Consider the following 19,208-nt stretch of genomic DNA (forward strand, 5'->3'; position numbering starts at 1 on the left):
GGTAAACAAATCTGGAGTGTTCAATTCTGAGTTACACTACAATAAACTGTAGGTGCACGAGTGTTTTAAAAACATGATTTATACATGTTGCTCTGAATTCCATTATTTTAGGTAACTTGGATATATGATTTATTGCTATTTCTTGAAACAGTCTGTCATAAGAGAAACAATGCTAACTACTTGTGTAGAGGAAGAGTTGGTGAATTTTTTTCGAGTAAATATTTGGTAGAATTTTTAAATGTAAGAAACTCAGCTACTTTCCACTATAGCTCAGTTAATGAATTCATTTTAGAAAGAATACTAAGTATTTACATTTTGAACATTGTGTATATATTACCTAAGGAGGCAAAATGACCATTTTGTCCATATAAGTGTTCAGTTTTGCATTTAATATGCTCTTAAAATATGTGATTTATTTTGTTTCCTTCCTAGTTATAAAACAATTGAACTAGAATTCATTCTTTAATTGATAGAATAGTGTACATGTGCATTAAAGTCTTAAAACATCTCTTTTTATAGTGAAATTTAAAATTTAGAATATTAATTTAATTAAATTTCAGAAAGTGTGGCACCAGCCAGGGCAAATTGCTCAACAGGCTATTTTGTGTCTAAAACTCACTTCAGCATTATATCCATGTTTTTCAAACCCAAGTTAGTCTGTGTTTTTAAGAACTTAATCATTTTGAATCTTCCTTCAATTAACTGACATATCTGATGGTTTATCCTATGAAGTCATGCTATAGGTAATTAATACTGCTCTAAAAAATTAGTAGTCACAGAATATAAATTTAGGTGGCATCATCATTGTACTTAAGCTATCATAAGTGTGTATTTTTTGCTTTTACTGAAAGGAAATGCTTTAAGCATATTGATTCTCAAAATATGATTTTTAATATTAATAAAACAACATTTTAAACAATGTTTCTTATGCTTCTAGCTTGAAAACCATTGCTTCCCTCTCTCAATTTGTATCTTTGGAAAAAATGGATATCAGCAATAACTGCCTTTCAGGTGAGTGAAAAAATACAAAAAACCCTTAAAGTTATTAGTATCATCAGTTAAATTGCCCTGTAAATCAAATGATGATTTGTTTGTTTTGAAGCCATCCTCTAACATCCTACATCCTCTTCTATTCTTTCTGAATGTTATCCCCTCCACCCCTCTATACTGACTACAGAATAATCACTGTGATCTCTTCATTTTTAAATATAAGCAAAGGGAACTTATTTCTTATGAAAGTAATAAATTTTAATGATAAAAATATATACATTTTCTTATGAAAATCATTGGCCAGTGACTGCCCTGGTCAGTTGGTGAATGAGTGTAGTCTGTTCACTTACGCTGGGAGTGAGCAAAATGCCCCCTGTGAGTCCAGGAATGATTCCGCTTCTTCCTGGAAAGGAAACTTCTGCTTAGACCAGTGCCATCCTTGACTAGCCACACTCTACAGCAAATGACCGTTGACGATGGTGGCTGCTAAATTTACCAGCTGTGCTCTGAGCTGGCTCCATTACGTGAGAACTGTCATGTCTGTGTGGAAGTACTTTCACCTTTCAAATCCTCTCTCCCTCAACCCTACCATTCTTCACTATCACCACCAGACCTCAGGAGATTTTGAAAAATGAGTGGCCCACCAGCCCAAATAACTGCCCGCTCCTGGTCTAGATCAATCCCGTAGACCACCTTAGTTTTGAATTTTCAAAAGTAAAACTATATTAGTATGTTGTAGTAATAATAGTTTTTCTTGTTTGCCCGCTCAGTGCATTGCAAATCTCAAACACAATAATAGCCAGTAGATAATATTTTTCGCAGAAGATTGAATTGAGGAAGGAATGCAGAAGGAAACTATGATTTGGACCATAAACCAAATAACCCACAACCCATTATTTCCCTGGACTACCTTCCCATATGTGCTGATTAGGTAATAAAGAGGTAATACACCTCCGCAGGCCTCATTTGAGGATTAGTAGCAGACCACAGTTACTCACAGGCAGGCTCCCAGACGGAGATTCAGACGTGCTGTAGCCTCTTCAATGGGATTCTGGTAACTTATTCCTCCATGTAAAATGTAGTGAGTCAGCCTCTCTGCCTACTGGGAAATTTAGTTTTTACCTTTTCTTCCTTACAATTCCCCCAGTAGGAGATCTAATTGGATACTTTAAAATCACACAACTTCACCAAAAATGTCGACTGTAGTGCAATACTGAATAGTCGAACACATCACACTTTTGATAGATATGGAAACCGAGGCTTAGAGAAGTTAAGTGACTTGCCCAAAATCACACAGCAGGCCAGAGCCAGGTTTCCTTATGTTCAGTCCTATGCTGTTCTTTCTATTCTTTCTGAATCTTATCACCTTCACCCCTATATAATAATAATAATGTTGGTATTTGTTAAGCACTTACTATGTGCCGAGCACTGTTCTAAGCACTGGGGTAGATACAGGGTCATCAGGTTGTCCCACGTGGGGCTCACAGTTAATCCCCATTTTACAGATGAGGTAACTCAGGCACGGAGAAGTTAAGTGACTTGCCCACGGCCACACAGCTGACAAGTGGCAGATCAGGGATTTGAACCCATGACCTCTGGCTCCCAAGCCCAGACTCTTTCCACTGAGCCACGCATCTGTTATTACTGACTAGATAGCATCCTTCTGTAAAGATTAATTGTTAATATTGATACTTCTACTTCTGGATATTTTACAAATGACCTCTCATTTAATACCATCCCCTTTAAGTTACACAGTGTTTCTTATATCCATTTTAAATATAGAACTTACAAGTATTATCAGATGCCTAGATGGATGCCATGGTTTATATGAACTATCACTTTCTGGGAACCCTCTTCTACAAGAAAAAAAATGGAGGTAGGAAAATCACTTTGTATGACTCATGTAACTTTAAAATCCAGTTTACATATATATTTGATTAACATGAAACTGATTTAAATATTAAAAGGATTCATATAGTTTTGATAATCTGCCTTTCATTTTCCCATTCCTGAGTTTTATTGTGTGGATGTGAAATCTGTTATATATAAGAAGTCTCTATTTCTCTTACATCTGAACAAATACAATTAATCCTATTACTGAGGGATGGGTAGGCTATGGCCTTTCCTTATACTTCAAGAAACAGGATTTTAAAATTTTCAGCAGGTGGTTTAGTTTTAAGAATGATGATTTTTAGCAACTTTCTTCTATGGTATTTGTTAAGTGCTTACTGTGTGTCAAGCCCTGTTCTAAGCAGGATACAATTCCTGTCCTACACAGGACTCTCATTCCAAGTCAGAGGGGAAGACGATTTAATCCCCATTTTACAGTTGAGGTAGGTGAGGCACAGAGAAGCTAAATGACTTGCCCCAAGGTCACACAGCAGACAAATGGTGGAGCTGGGATTAGAACACACGTCCGCTGACTCCTAGGCCCATGGTCTTTCCACTAGGCCATACTGCTTCCCCGGACTGTTATTTTATAGTCGAAACAATTATTTAAAAGTGTTCATTTGCATTAGTTTGAAAACAAATCAAAATCTAAATTATTTCTCATAATTCCTAATAATATCAAATGTTTTTTGTATTTAGGACAAATACATATGTTTGAATAAAAAGAGCTGTACCAGAATACACAACACAGGATTGGAAACGGCCTTAATCTTTATATTTTCTATAGCACTTTTATTCTATCAGAGTGATGATTTTTATTAATGTAGGTATTGAGGTCTTGAGGTAATGGCTTCATTCTCCATAAAATAGCCATGGGAAAAAACACTGTGTTCATTTTACCCCAAAATTAAATGGTTTCTCTACTGTGCAAATGAGTTCTGCTTCATTTCCATTCCATCTAGAAAGAATGGGAGAATAGTAAATCATGGCATAATATTTTGGGACTCATTCAAATTAATTTGTTGGACTTTGCATATAGATATTTTTAGGAAAGAGATTGTGTTTTTGAATGTGCCCATTGATTTTGGTTGTTAGGGGGTTTTTTTGGTTGTGTGTTTGTTTTCAATGGTATTTGTTAAGTGCTCGTTATGTGCCAGGCATCGTACCAAGTGCTGAGGTAGATACAAGATAATCTGGTTGGAGAGTGTCCATGTTCCACATGGGGGTCACAGGCATAATCCTTATTGTACAGTTAAGGTTACTGAGGAATAGGGAAAACTAGCTCAAAGCCACAGAGCAGAACTCAGGTCCTCTGACACTCAGGACAGGTTGTTTTTCTGCTGATTGGTTGGGAAACTACCTAATTGACAGTTACTTCCTGGAGTGCTAGAAACTCTATGTTTTTTCTCCTCTCCTCCATCCTACTGGAAATTAGGATTGCTATTACCCTGTTCCACCCCCGTCTCATCGACTCCCTCCAATCATGGCAGTGGAGTAGAGGAAAAAGACTATGTTCTGGAAAAGCCCACAAATTAGCTAGTCACCTACACAAATATTTTGATTTTATGATACCTTTGGGAGACCTTGGGGCACCCTAGCATGATGGAATTCTAGAGGCACTCTCCCTGTCTTCAGTATAAGCATGTGATTCTACCACTTTCCTGAAACAAATTCTGAGCATAAGAGAAACTTTCAATAGAATATTCTTCTTGAAAACAAATCAAGCAGTGATATATATTATATGCATTCTTCAGATCTAGTCAGTAAACAGAAAATATAATAATAATAGTAATATTGTTGGTATTTGTTAAACACTTACTATGTGCTGAGCACTGTTCTAAGCACTGGGGTAGATACAGGGTAATCAGGTTGTCCCACGTGAGACTCACAGTCTTAATCCCCATTTTACAGATGTAATGTAATGTTGGTATTTGTTAAGCGCTTACTATGTGCCGAGCACTGTTCTAAGCGCTGGGGTAGACATAGGGGAATCAGGTTGTCCCACGTGAGACTCACAGTCTTAATCCCCATTTTACAGATGAGGTAACAGAGGCAGTGAGAAGTTAAGTGACTTGCCCAAAGTCACACAGCTGAGGGGTGGCAGACCTGGGATTAGAACCCATGACCCCTGACTCCTAAGCCTGTGCTCTTTCCACTAAGTCACGCTGCTTCTGTAAAATATGTGGCTAAGTCATCATTTTCCACATTTGCAAAAAGTAAAACCACATGAAATGGCAAATCACTGGAAAATTTTACCATCAGATTGTAAACACTCTGATTAGAGAATAAGTTCCTCAAGGGAGGGAATATAATCATTATCAATTAATCATATCTGTGGAGCGGTTACTGTATGCAGAACACGGTACTAAGTACTTGGGAGAGTACAACACAACAATATAACAGAGACATTCCCTGCCCACAGTGAACTTTCTTTTGCAAGGGCTTAGCTCAGTGTGTTGCAATCAGTGATACAAAATCCTAGTACTCAGTACCAAATACTATAAATATAAATGATAGACTCTGCAGCTAATATACTAGTCTACCACCATGACTATCAGCCAATCAATCAATAATATTTATTAAGCACCAACCATGTACAGCTACTGCATTCAACACTTGGAGATTAAAATAAATGTAGGAGACTTTATCCCTGTTTACAATGAACTTCAAAACACCTGGAGATTAAAAAAGATGTAGGAGACATTAACCTGAAGCAGCTCAAACCCTGTGAGCTCAGTGGAAAGAGCCCGGGCTTGGGAGTCAGAGGTCACGGGTTCTAATCCCGGCTCTACCGCTAGTCATCTGTGTGACCTTGGGCAAGTCACTTCTCTGTGCCTCAGTTACCTCATCTGTCAAATGGGAATTAAAAATCCGTGAGCCCCATGTGGGACAACCTGATCACCTTGTATCCCCCAGTGCTTAGAACAGTGCTTTGCACTTAGTAAGCACTTAACAAATACCACAATTTTATTTATTTATGCCTGTTTACAATGATCTTACAAACTAAGGAGATCTGAAGAAGTGCTGAAGTAGCAAAGTATGTAAATCAATATTTATTAAAGTGCAGTGGGAGGTTGTATGTGCAGAAGTGCTGAATTGGTGCAGGGTTTCTTAGATATTAATAATAGTATTTATCTGCTTACCATGGGTAAAGCACTGCTCTGTGCTGAAGAAGGTACAAGCTCATCAGGTTGGACACAGTCCCTGTCTTAATCCCAATTTTACAGATGAGGTAACTGAGTCACAGAGAAGTTAAGTGACTTGCCCAAGGTCACACAGCAGACAGGTGGTGGAGCTGGGATTAGAATCCAGGTCTTTCTGACTCCCAGACCCATGCTCTATCTACGAGGCCATAGCTTTTAGACAGGTTATGGTCGGTCTTGCTGTGAGTGCAAACAGAATCGAATGTTGTGGCTTGTTTGGCAATCTCCCCCACCCCGAAATCCTCAGTGGTTGTTATAAATTCTTCATCTCCCCCCAAGCTTAAAAGCCTCATTTTGTTCCAAGATGAGCAAAACGCAGGTCAGAAGCCATAGGTCGCTGACTCCGATGTTATTTACATGAGTGGCGCTGCTCAGTGCTAATGTGCTAGAGGGGTGGTACTTCCAATACTAGTAATTGTTTACCTGTTGAGTGCTTACTATGTTCCAAGGACTGTACTGTGCTGTGAGGTTGATACGGGAGAATAGGGTTGAACATCATAGAATAGCAACTCCACAGATCATCAGTTTCTTAAAAGGATTGAAGCCATTTAGGTTTTTGGTTTTTTTAATGGTATTTGTTAAGCACTTACTATGTGCCAGGCGCTCTCATAAGAACTGGGGAAGATACTGGATAATCAGGTTGAATATATAGTCCGTGTCCCACACGGGGCTTACAGTCTTAATCCCCATTTTACAGATGAGTTAAATCATTCATTCATTCGTTCAATATTGAGCGCTTAGTATGTGCAGAGCACTGTACTAAGCTCTTGGAATGTGCATTATGACAACAGATAGGGACAATCCCTGCCCAATGATGGGCAGAATGGGCATTGATGTTTATCCAGATGATGTTGATTTAGATAAGAACCCCCCCCCTCCACACACACACACACACACACACACAGTAACAATCCTAAGTGATTTAATAGACTTTAGTGGCAGTCCACCAGTACTTTTCACACCTGCTATTAAACAAATGTCTCTTGGGGCCCTTATCAAGGACTAGACGAATTAAAGTTATGGTTTAGAGGCGAATAAGCCCCGTGAACTGAAGGGCTACAGATAAACAATATAGTATAACTAATAGCTGCAGTGCAAAATAAAAAATATTTAATGGGAGTTAGAGTAGGCATTCCTTGGGTGGAAGAGATGATGATGAAAATGGCGTCGGTGAGTAAGGAACAGCTGAACCAGAGGATGGAATTTCCACCAGATATTCCACACTTGACTGGCCCGGGCCCTCACTGAGGCGGGAAGGTTGCTGATGGTCCCAGTGGATAGGCTAGAACAGTGCCAAAATACGGCCAGCTGCCCCCAAATAAGAAATCATAAGGCAAATGGGCACGAGCCGCAAGGCAAACATATTTTTAGCTGGTTCACTTCAATTTGGCCACTCCTGGCGTAGTCTGTATTTGATATTCAATTTCTTAGCCTCCATCAATTTTCAGATAAGCACTAGAGAAGTATTCTCATTTCTGCTTACTTATTCTTTCTATGACCTAGTTTTCCAGGACATTTTGATCCAGTTCCACAGAACATTTTAAAGTGCTAGAAGGAATCAAAGATCCTATCAGACTGGAAAATAAAAAGAAATATTTCAAATAGAAGGGACCATATTACCAAATAGAACTTCATTGTTCTAAAGTTGTGTTGTCTTCCTGCTCTTTTATTCAAGCCTCTATATATTATTGAAAGCAAGTTGGTAGAGAAGGGTTTCCTTTTAAAATAAATATTTTCATTGGCTCCATAAGATATTGGCTCTTGTAGCATGTCTTATTTTAAATTACTACTTTCTTTGGAAAATAAGCTTAAATGTTGGAAATATCACAAGAACAAAATTCACAATATGTCATATTCTTTCTAGGATTTCTGTTTAAAAATCCTTTATTGTTACTAAAATATAGATAGGCATGATAACTTATGTTTCTAAATTCATAAAGACATCCAGAGCCATAACTAAATTCATATTTTTTACTTTCCAAATGATCTCTGGCTGACAGTAATAAAGTCAAATATGTTCCTAGCAAAGACCAAAATTGAAAAATAAAAATGATAGTGTCATGAGATTTAAAAATTCCCTTCTTGCCAGCATTTATATAAAGGATTTGGACCTGAAAGCCCTTTAAAATGGTGGAAAAAAAAATGATACAATGCCACAACCGAGAAGGGAGAAAACACATACCTTTCCCCAGCTTTCTGCTTTAGCTCAATTGGACGGATCAAGGAGGTGGAAACAATTTGAAGACTTTTGTCTCCTTCTCAATGAAATGAAAGAACCGTTACATATGCTCCTGTTTATTCTTGAGCTCTAAGAAGTCTTCTAATTTTTATTAGATTTCTTGCAAGCCTGAAATGATACTTCCTCTGAGAAACAGATGGAGCAATTATGGAATCTAAATAAGTAACTCTAAAATGAGATATAACCAGCAAGAAAGATGTAAACATAGGACTTTTTTTCCAGTAACTTTCCCTTTTAACGTTATTTATGTTCCCTCAACCTAACTCATATCATGTACACATTCTTGAATGAGTTAGTATTAGCTTTCCTGTAAGTTGTTCCTGTTGAATATCAATTGCTCATCACCATTTAATGGGTGCTAGGGAATAATAGCACTGAAGACACTTGCAAAGTTTAATTTAAATGGGGATTAAGACTGTGAGCCCCACGTGGGACAACCTGATTCCCCTATGTCTACCCCAGCGCTTAGAACAGTGCTCGGCACATAGTAAGTGCTTAACAAATACCAACATTATTATTATTATTTAAATTAAGAAAGAACCATTTAAATAGTAAATTTAACAAATACATGTCCAGAGAGCTTGAAAACTGATTATGTCACTAAGTTTAAAGTTAGCTAAATTTGGCCTCTTAGATCACCTCTAAAGATACAAGATATCAACAGAGGAATTAAAAAAAACAAATCAAGAAGGACAGAATGCCCTGTGGGGAAATATTGTGGCATCAGTGTGGCACAGAACTTCAGATCAAATGTCTACGAGAAAGTATCAATCAATCAATTGTATTTATTGAATGCTTACTATGTGTAGAGCACTGTGTTGATGTTAACAATGAATTTTTAATAAAATACAACATTTTTCTCAGGAGATAGAGGAAGGTGAAAAAAATCACATCACATAGAATGTCATGAAAAAAATGCTAGAAAAAATTCAGAAAGGGGCAGAAAAAATTACAAGAGAATTAATAAAAGCCAAGAGGCTGGTAAAAACCCTCTTTTAGCAGTCCACGCATTGAAACTGACCTCTGCATGGCTAACTAGTGGGATGAACAAGATAATCAGAAGGAAATAGTCATCCTTTGAAACAATAGAAACTCACCTAAATAAGGAGAAAAGGAAACTAAATAATAAATAAATTATTTAATAAATAAAGATTAGCAGGTAATGTGTAAATGGGAAATTAGGTGAGCCAAAGAGGAGCTTGAAGAGACTCTTGCAAGAGATTTCAAAAGATTCCTATGCAAAATTTTCAAAAAGAAGAGTAGGAACCCTTTTTAGGGTATTAAATGAAGCCTCTTGATGACTATGGGTGAAAGGGCACTCATAGTCAAAAGGAGAAAATTGAGAGGCTCGATTAATTCTTTAGTTTGTCCTTTCCTGAGGACTATGTTTGAGAGATTACTACAAGGTACCTATTTCTTTGTAGCCAGAAGTCATTGATCCCAGATCAAATTGTGATGACCCTCTGGGATCGTTTACCCCAGATTGATAAACTAGGAGATCACATATCACCTGGACAGGATGACATTCATTCAAGAGTTACCAAGAAATTTAGCTATGCCTTGGTTTCTTTAACTATAAAATGGAGATTAAACCCCTCTTCTCCCTTCTACTTAAACTGTGAGTCCCATGTGGGATGGTGACTATGTTCAACCTTATAATCTTGTTTCTAACCCAGTCCTTGAAACAGTGATGGACTCATAGTAAGCACTTAACAAATACCATTAAAAGAAAAAAAAAAAGAGGAAATACATGAGAAAGTTGTAGAACTACTGGTGAAAATCTGTAACCTATTTTTGGAAATGATTACTTTTCTGAAGGACTGACACATTTCTGCAGAATTCCCTATCTGTGAAAAGGCTTACAAAAGTGATCCTGGAAATCAATATATAGTATTTATTGAACTCTTACTCTATGCAGAATACTGTACTGAGCAAGAGGAAGAACATAGCAGAGTTATTAGATGTGATCCTTGCCCTCAAAGAGTTTTTACACTAGTGGGAGGGCACTAAAATAAATTACAGATAGGGGAAAGTAATAGAGTTTAGAGATACATACACAAGTACAATAGGTGATGTGCAGAAGTGTTGAATTAGCAGGAATGAGGGAAATACGGTGGATATATTAGAGATTAGAAGAGGCATCCTGGAGGAGACACGATTTTTAGAAGGGTTTTGAGGAGAGGGAAGTCAGGAGTCTGCTAGATTTGTGAAGGGGGAGGGAGTTCCAGGCAGAAGATTGACTTCAAGATAGAAGAGAATGGGGCATAATGAGTAGCTGCCTTGAAAGAAGAAAAGTGTGATGAGGTAACTGAGGCACGGAGTAATAATAATAATAATGGTGGTTTTTGTTAAGCACTTACTATGTGCAGAGCACTGTTCAAAGTGCTGGGGCAGATACAGGGTCATCAGGTTGTCCCACATGAGGCTCACAGTCTTCATCCCCATTTGACAGATGAGGTAACTGAGGCACAGAGAAGTTAAGTGACTTGCCCACAGTCACACAGCTGACAAGTGGCAGAGTCGGTATTAGAACCCATGACTTCTGACTCCCAAGCCCGGGCTCTTTCCACTGACCCATGCTGCTTCTCACAGGTTTTGTTATAATATTTTGAGTTATGATGAGTGGCACTTAAAAAGTTCCTAAATTTTCACCATCAGTTTCAATTTTTCAACACCAGTGTCCTGTAGAGCACAGAGCCTGACTCAGAGTAAGTACTTAATAAATACCATAATAATTATTATAATCAATCAGAGATATTCATAGAGTGCTTACCATGTGCAGAGTACTGTATTAAGTGCTTTGGAGAGTACAGTCCAATGGAGTTGGTAGACATGTTCCCTGCTCACCAAGAAATTACAGTCTAGAGGGAGATACAGATAGTAAAATGAAATTTATTTCAGCTGTACATAAGTGCTCTGGGGCTTAGAGAGGGATGAATATTCAAGAGTACAGATCCAGTTGCATAGGCAAAAGACAAGGGAGAGGCAGCAGGGGAAATGACGGCTTAGTCTGGAAAGGCTTCTTAGAGGAGATGTGATTTGAATAAGGCTTTGAAGGTGGGGAGAAGAATGGTCTGTGGTATATGAAGGGGGAGGGTGTTCCAGGCCAGAGGGACTATGTGGGCAAAGGCTCATCAGAAAGCTAAAGACTGAGGTACAAGGAGTAGGTTGGTATTAATGGAGATGTGTGTAGGCTTAGTTATAGCGGGACAGTATTTCTTTGTAGGTAAAATAATAATAATGATATTTATTAAGCCCCTACTATGTGCCAAGCAGTGTTTTAAGCGCTGAAGAGAATGCACTGATCCATGAGGAAATGAAAAAGAGATTTTACATCAGCTAAGTTCATTTTCTCTCCACTGAATTTATACCTGGAGTAAAAGGATACTGCAGTGTGGAAGTCTGGGGTTATTTTCATCTTAAAACCTTTTACATCCTCTTTCCCCTAGCCTTAGCGCTGTTCATGTCACTTAGCATAGGAGAAAGGCTGTCGTAATGGGTGATCAAGCTTTTGCTTTTGCAGTTGTCTCTCTGCCAGCCATGAAGGCTAGCCCACACCCAGAGACAGAGAGACAAACTTAAAAACTTTCTAGAAGGTTGGCTGACTCCCCGTTACTCCCTCCCAAAAAGAGTGTTGAACGTCATAAGTCTAATCACTTGTATGTGATTCTACCTAGGGCATGGCCAATCCGAGGGGAAGATTGGGAAAAGGGGAAGCTAGGCCAGGTGAGGAAGAAGCCCCCTAGCAGCGTTCCTTCATATTGGAGCGCTTACTGTGTGCAGAGCACTGTACTAAGTGCTTGGAAAGTACAGTTTGGCAACAAATAGAGGCAATCTCTACCCAACAACAGGCTCATTGCTAACTGCTCATTGTGGTAAAGGAATGTGTCTGTTTCTTGTTATAATGTACTCTCCCAAGTGCTTAGTATAGTGGTCTGCACACAGTAAGTGCTTAATATATACCATTGACCAGCCGGCTGAATGCTGTAAATGATTTGGATCAGTAGAATTAAAAAGTTACTGACTTTGAAACTTTGAAACTTAATGCAAAAAGGTAAGTGGATGTTGATTTATTCACGTTAACATCTGTTTCCCTTTAGAGTGAAAGCTTGTTATGGGCAAGGAACCTGTCTGAGAATTCTGTTGTGTTGTAATAATAATGGTGGTATTTGTTAAGCGCTTGCTATGTGCAAAGCACTGTTCTAATTGCTGGAGACATACAAGCTGATCAGGATGTCCCACGTGGGGCTCACAGTTTTAATCCCCATTTTACAGATGAGGTAACTGAGGCACAGAGAAGTAAAGTGACTTGCCCAAAGTCACCCAGCTGGCAAGCGGCAGAGCCGGGATTAGAACCCATGACCTGTGACTCCCAATCCCGGGCTCTTTCCACTGAGCCACACTATTGTGCCAAGTGCTAAGTACAGTGCTCAGCACATAGTAAGCACTCAATAAATATCACTGTTTGATTGTGGCATCTATTTGGCCTCTAGCTTGATGGTGTTGTGCCCCCGAATGAGGAGATTTGCAGGGCTGCGAGCCCTAGATGTGGAGGGAGGGAGAGATGGTGGGGTCAACTAGAAATTGTCCAGAAACCCCAGCTATCCCCTCCCATACTCCTTACCTGCCTGCCTAATACTGTCAGTGAGTTCTAAACCTGAAGTCTACCAAGATCTGTTCCCCCAGGCAAAGTGACTCAGAGGCAGGAGGAAAAAGTAATAATAATAGTAATTGTAGTATTTAAGTGCTTACTATATGTCAAGCACTGTTCTAAGCACTAAGGTAGATACAAGGAATCAGGTTGTCCCAAGTGGGGCTCACAGTTCTTAATCCCCATTTTACAGATGAGGTAACTAAGGCACGAAGAAGTTAAGTGGCTTGCCAAGGTCACACAGCAGACAAGTGGCAGAGCAGGGATTAGAACCCAGAGGACTCCCAAGCCCGTGCTTTTTCCACTAAGCCATTCTGGTTCAAAGTACTAAGAAGAGAATCAATCAGTTGTATTCATTGAACATTTACTGCATACTGAGCCCTGAACTAAGTGCTTGGAAGAGTGTAATAAATATGACAGAGTTGCTAGATATATCTGTTGCCTAATTGTACATTCCAAGAGCGTAATACAGTGCTCTGCACACAGTAAGCGCTCAATAAATACGATTGAATGAATGAATGTCCACTAGGAGCTTACAGTCTAAGAAAGAAAGTAGGGAATAGGATGAGGAAGAGAAAGAACAAAATGTTGGGAAAGAGAATGGGAGAAATGGAGATGGGGAGAGAGAGAGGAAAGAAAGAGGTAGCATGTCTTTCTGTCTCCCCCGATTAGACTGTAAGCCCGTCAGAGGGGAGGGACTGTCTCTATCTGTTACCGATTTGTCCATTCCAAGTGCTTAGAACAGTGCTCTGCACATAGTAAGCGCTCAATAAATACTATTGAATGAATGAATAAATGAATGAAATAGAGGAAAAGGAGAGGAGGAGAAAATTGGAAGGGAAAGGAGAGGAATATGGAAGGACAAAAGGAAAGAAAGCAAAATGGAGAAAGGAAAACAGGATTAAAGCAAGATTGTAGCTAGGGAAGAGGGTAAAGATAGATTGGAGGAAGAACAGAAGAGAAAGGGAGAATTTAAAGGAGCTCCCTTTCCCCTATTTCTCTCTCTCCTTCTTCCCTCCCTCCTTCACTGTCTTGCAGCTGGAAAGGTGTGCCGACCCAAGTACATCATTTGAAAAATAGGGTCAATGTAGGAGGCAAGACCCTGCGTATAAGGAGGAAAGGGGGCATCTTGAGGGCTCATGGCTGGGACCATGGGCAATTAGTGTCCATTCACAATGTTCAGACTCCATCTGGTTAACTGGGGGAAGCACACCGGGAGTAGGTTGGAAAGAAGGATTCTCCAAAGCCAAGAATTTCAGAAAGATTCTGTAGACCTGGGGAACCACAGAGGATCTGTTGCAGGAAAATTTACTGTAATCTCCCAAATCCTACTTAGTACAGTGCTCTGCGTATAGTAGGCACTCAGTAAATTCAATTGATTGAAAAATGCAGAGGTTTGGAAAGACATCACCGGGGGAAACTCTTCCTACAGGAAAATGTGGTTTAAAACTGGACTTTATTTATGATTGTTGTCTAATTAAGAATAGTCCTGCAGTTAGAATCAGGAGCGCTGATTTATCATAACTGTTGGGCTTGTAGCTGGCAATGACTACAAATAGAGAGTACAGTCTATTGTACCCCAGCTGCTGACTAACTCATTGATTGCACTCCATGCCCTAGTAATAAGATGACTAATGATATAAGATGTGTTTATATTGAGAGTTGATTCTGTGAAGTAATTTCTTTTAAGAACTTTACACTTCCAATTTCATAGAGGTTATTTTGTCTTAACCTGGCTTGCACAATTTGACAAGTGATCCATTTATCTAAAGGATTTAAAATCTAGGATACTGTAAAATAGAGATTTGCTAAATACAGCATCAACTTTAACTTCAGGCAGTATGTTTGAATGAACTTTACATAACCCCTTGATACCAACAAAGGATTTAGTTGTGAAATTTCCCAATCGGCTTTTTACTTTCATGTTCAGCCAGTGATAACACTGACCAAACCGAAGTACTAAGAAATCACTTTATAAAAAATTAAGCCCTAGGATCAGTCTGAGCTCTCCTATGGGAGTGTATTTCATTGGAGAAATGATTAATAGAGCCTCTTAAGTGACAGAATATTCACCAGGAAGTTTTCACTAAATGAAATATTGCTTCAGCCCGTCACGAGGAGAAATCCAGCTGGAAAAACTGAAGTTGAGATCCCATAGCTCTTCAGATACTTCACTTACAGAATCAATCAACTTGGTATGGCACTTTCTTATGTGCCATTATTCCACGTGGGTTTTTCTAATTCTTCACTACCAGCTCAAGGCCAAGCTATTCACTTTAAATATTTCAAATGTGCTTCAGGTAGTTTTGCTCTTATGTTATAGGAAGATGAGGGAGAAAATATTTTAGAAAAATACACCAACATCACTATGGAAATTAATATCAAATTTCAAGATGGTATGTCACAGCTAGGTGAGCTGGCTGTAATAATAATAATAATAATATTGGTGTTTGTTAAGCACTTACTATGTGCAGAGCACTGTTCTAAGCACTGGAGGAGATACTGGGTAATCAGGCTGTCCCACTTGAGGCTCACAGTTAGTCCCCATTTTACAGATGAGGTAACTGAGGGCCAAAGAAGTGAAGTGACTTGCCCACAGTCACACAGCTGACAAGTGGCAGAGCCAGCATTCGAACCCATGACCTCTGACTCCCAAGCCCGCGCTCTTTCCACTGAGCCACGCTGCTTCTCCATGGCTAGGGTATATCCAGTTGCAATTCAAGATATTTTTAAAATTCAAAAAAGGATCATCTGGATAAATTTTCCCTTCATTTTGAAAATAATGCTTTATGGGAGGAAGCATGATCTAGTGGATAGATGCTTCCAACTGCAGGTACCTACACTTCTGCCATATCACACACCTTTCTACTCCATACTCAAACGTATTCTTCTCTTAAGAACCAGGAATAAGGTCTCTATGAGAAGCCCCTCACAGATAAGAGTATCATAATCAACAGTGATTGCTCTCTGTGTGAAAATCATTCATTAGCCAACTCTGTTGGATGGTACTCTCCCAAATGCTTAGTACAGTGCTTTGCATACAGTAAATGCTCAAAAAATACCATTGATTGATTTACCATTGCACCTTTGTGAAGAAAAATACAAACACAAGCAAAGAGTATTCTGTGTATACCCAATTAAAGATAGAGCATTTTAGTTTTTGCAAAGCTAAACCTCTATATGGCTAATCCTTTTTTCTGTTTTTTAACAAGGTATTCTCTCCTGGAAACATTACCTGCTTTGAGAGTTCTAAATGGTGAAGTCCTAAATTTTGAGGCAGAATTTTCAAAAGAAGAAATACCTCAAGTAAAATCAGGAAGTTTCCTGACTCTTTGTCAGAACCAGATTAAAAAACTTAACTTGTTAACTGAGAAATATGTCTCAAAAGAACGGTATGTAGTTTAAATTTATTGTAACACCATTTAAAATATAGAACATGTTTTGTAATGTTCTGTGTTAGGAAATCTTCTTCCTAATCAGTCCAACTTATTTGTTTTGTTACAATGACTTTGAAAAGAATACTAAAACTTCATTGTTTCAACATAGCATTCTTCAATATTTAATTGGGAAGGTAATGCAATTTGATTTGTTGGTTAACTGATAAGGGTTTATACAAATCACATAGAAAAGATGCTTCCTTTTTGCTGAGTATTTTCATTTATCTTTCTTCAATAGTTTGAGAAAGAATAGCTAGGGCCCACAATGTTTTTACTGTAATCATATGAAGCAATGCGTATGAACTAGCATATCATCCCAGCTCCACTGCTGATCAGCTGTGTGACTGTGGGCAAGTCACTTCACTTCTCTGGGCCTCAGTTCCCTCATCTGGAAAATGGGGATGAAGACCGTGAGCCTCACGTGGGACAACCCGATCTCCCTGTATCTCCCCCAGCGCTTAGAACAGTGCTCAGCACAGAGTAAGCGCTTAACAAATATCAACATGATAACTACAAACTTGGCCTTTTCATTTCCAGAGGTTCAGATTTAATGTACTTGATTTTTATATTGGTGACTGTGGAATGAACAAGCATCTTCTGTTTGCTGCTTTTTTAAAATGGGTTTTGTTTTTTTCTGGCCTCTTCAAAACACAAAGAATAGTGAACACAGTAATAGCTCAGCAAATTCAGTTGTTAGAGTGTTTGATGCCAGATGTCTTACATATCCAGGATTATACCTTATTTTGTTGTCTTTTCCCATTTTCCAGGAACAATCCATCATTAGTAATCACAATACTTTATTTCCTATTTTTCTATGACCAAAGGGTCCACATCACTTCCATAGGCAGTGTGGACTGATGATGCCAGATTTCAGCTTGTGTTCTACATTATTCAAATTGAAATCTAGCAGCTGTAGACTGTGTTGAAATTAAGATCATTTTCTGAAAATATCATTCTTTCTCCAAAGAAAGTATTTAGGGAAATGTATTTGACCATCTGATTAGTTCAGAACAGAAAAGGCCTTACTAGAGATAGTGCCTTTTCCACAAAATTGAACAGATTTTTATATGTGTTTTTAGTTCTCAAAGAGGCACAGAGATGTTAAGTAACTTGCCCAAGGTCACGCAGCAGGCAAACAGCAGAGCTGGAATTAGAACCCAGGTCCCCTGACTCCCAAGTCTGTAATCTTCCCACCATACCTTGCTCCTTCTTCCTGACCAGTCTCAGCCCTCTACAGTCCACATTTCATTCTCCTGTTCATATTTTAATAAAATATTCATTCATTTCACTCAGTCATATTCATTGAGCGCTTTCTATGTGCAGAGCACTGTACTAAGCACTTGGAATGTGCAATTCGGCAACAGATAGAGACAATCCCTGCCCAACAATGGGCTCACATTCTGTATGTCCCTGCATTCCTCAAAAATCTTAATTGTTACCTATCCTTCTTTGCATTAAATGGAAACTCCTTGCAATAGACTTTAAGGCTCTCAGTTCGCATTCTCCCACCTATTTAATCTCACCCCTCCCCTTCTACAACCTACCAAACACTATATTCTTCTGATACCAACCTACTCACCCTTCCTCACTCTCGCCTCACCCATTGTCGACACTTAGCTCATTCCTTCCCTCCTGCCAGGAACTCCCTCCCCCTTCATTCAGTTGCATTTATCGAGTGCTTATTGTGTGCAGGGCACTGTATTAAGCGTTTGGGAGAGTACAATATTTCTATTGGACAGACCACAACTGTCCCCATTGTCAAAGCCCTATTATAATTACATCTCCTCCAGGAGGCCTTCCCTGACTACTCACTCTGCACCCTACTTATCCCCTACTGCTTTACCTAGTCACTTAGTCCTAACCATCTATGCACATAGGTACTCACCCCATTTCCTCCCTCACCACATCATTTACGGACATACATTTAAACTCAGTTGCATTCCTCCCCCTGCCCCAATAATTCATTTTACTAGCTGTCCAAACTATTTCATAAGTGACTTAGGGTAGGCATCATATTTACTAACTCTCTTGCCCTCTCCTGGGCACGCACTTAGTAGAGTACTCGGCACAGAGTAATTGCTCACTAAAGGCTATTGATGGATAGATTTAAGGAGATAAACTGCATTATGCCTGACGGTGACAAACTTTGGGGTTTTAGTCTTCCTCCCAGAAAGTGGGTAGTGTGATTTTCTAAAGTTCTGCTTTCAAAGGGAGTGATAGAGGGAGATATGCAAGCTGGAGTGGTGGGTAAGTTGAGAAGTGGAGGAGAGGCCTCCTTTGCCCCTCTGATCTCTTAGTGTCCCCTCCACTGCTGCAGCCATCCTGACTGCTTCCTGCTTCCTGGAGGCTTCTGACACAACTCCATCAGGGTGACTGGACAGAAACCCTCCTTGAAAGATTTTGTTGTTAAATATAAATAGATACACCCATGGATAGTCAGGGGGCTGCAGAGTGGAAGTTAGTCAGTAAATCCCTCTTGTAAAAGCATTTTTTTTAAGAAAAAATGTTTTAAGGAAGGGAGGGACCCGATTTGGGAATTCAATTCAAGTCTAAGATGGAAGTAATAGAAAACAGAAAAGTTATAAAACAAGTTTAGTTAGAAGGTTATCATCATCATCATCATCGTCAGTGGTATTTCTTGAGTCCTTACTCTGTGCAGAGCACTGTATTAAGTGCTTGGGAGAGTACAGTGCAACAGAGTTGGTAGACATGTTCCCTGCATCCTCTGTTTGGTTTCTGCAGACAGGATCTGATTTATTGGAAGATCTGCCAATTCTCTGAAGCGGTGAAATCATTGT

The 19,208-nt window shown here is 39.1% G+C and overlaps 1 protein-coding gene across 7 annotated transcripts in view; it reads left to right on the plus strand.

The window, feature by feature from the left end:
* Positions 1 to 19,208, plus strand: part of LRRIQ1 (leucine rich repeats and IQ motif containing 1) — a 165,697-nt gene that overhangs the window by 35,465 nt on the left and 111,024 nt on the right. For all 7 annotated transcript variants that reach the window (XR_003764483.2, XM_029079406.2, XM_029079407.2 and 4 more), the window contains 3 exons: positions 938 to 1,011; positions 2,773 to 2,866; positions 16,186 to 16,365. Coding sequence is in view for 6 of the 7 variants with exons in the window: in XM_029079406.2 (XP_028935239.1) it covers positions 938 to 1,011; positions 2,773 to 2,866; positions 16,186 to 16,365 (348 nt within the window). In the remaining variant the exon portion in view is untranslated. The remainder of the gene's footprint in view (positions 1 to 937; positions 1,012 to 2,772; positions 2,867 to 16,185; positions 16,366 to 19,208) is intronic.

The sequence above is a fragment of the Ornithorhynchus anatinus genome, chromosome 14, assembly GCF_004115215.2.
Source record: "Ornithorhynchus anatinus isolate Pmale09 chromosome 14, mOrnAna1.pri.v4, whole genome shotgun sequence".
In the NCBI taxonomy this organism is placed as follows: domain Eukaryota; kingdom Metazoa; phylum Chordata; class Mammalia; order Monotremata; family Ornithorhynchidae; genus Ornithorhynchus; species Ornithorhynchus anatinus.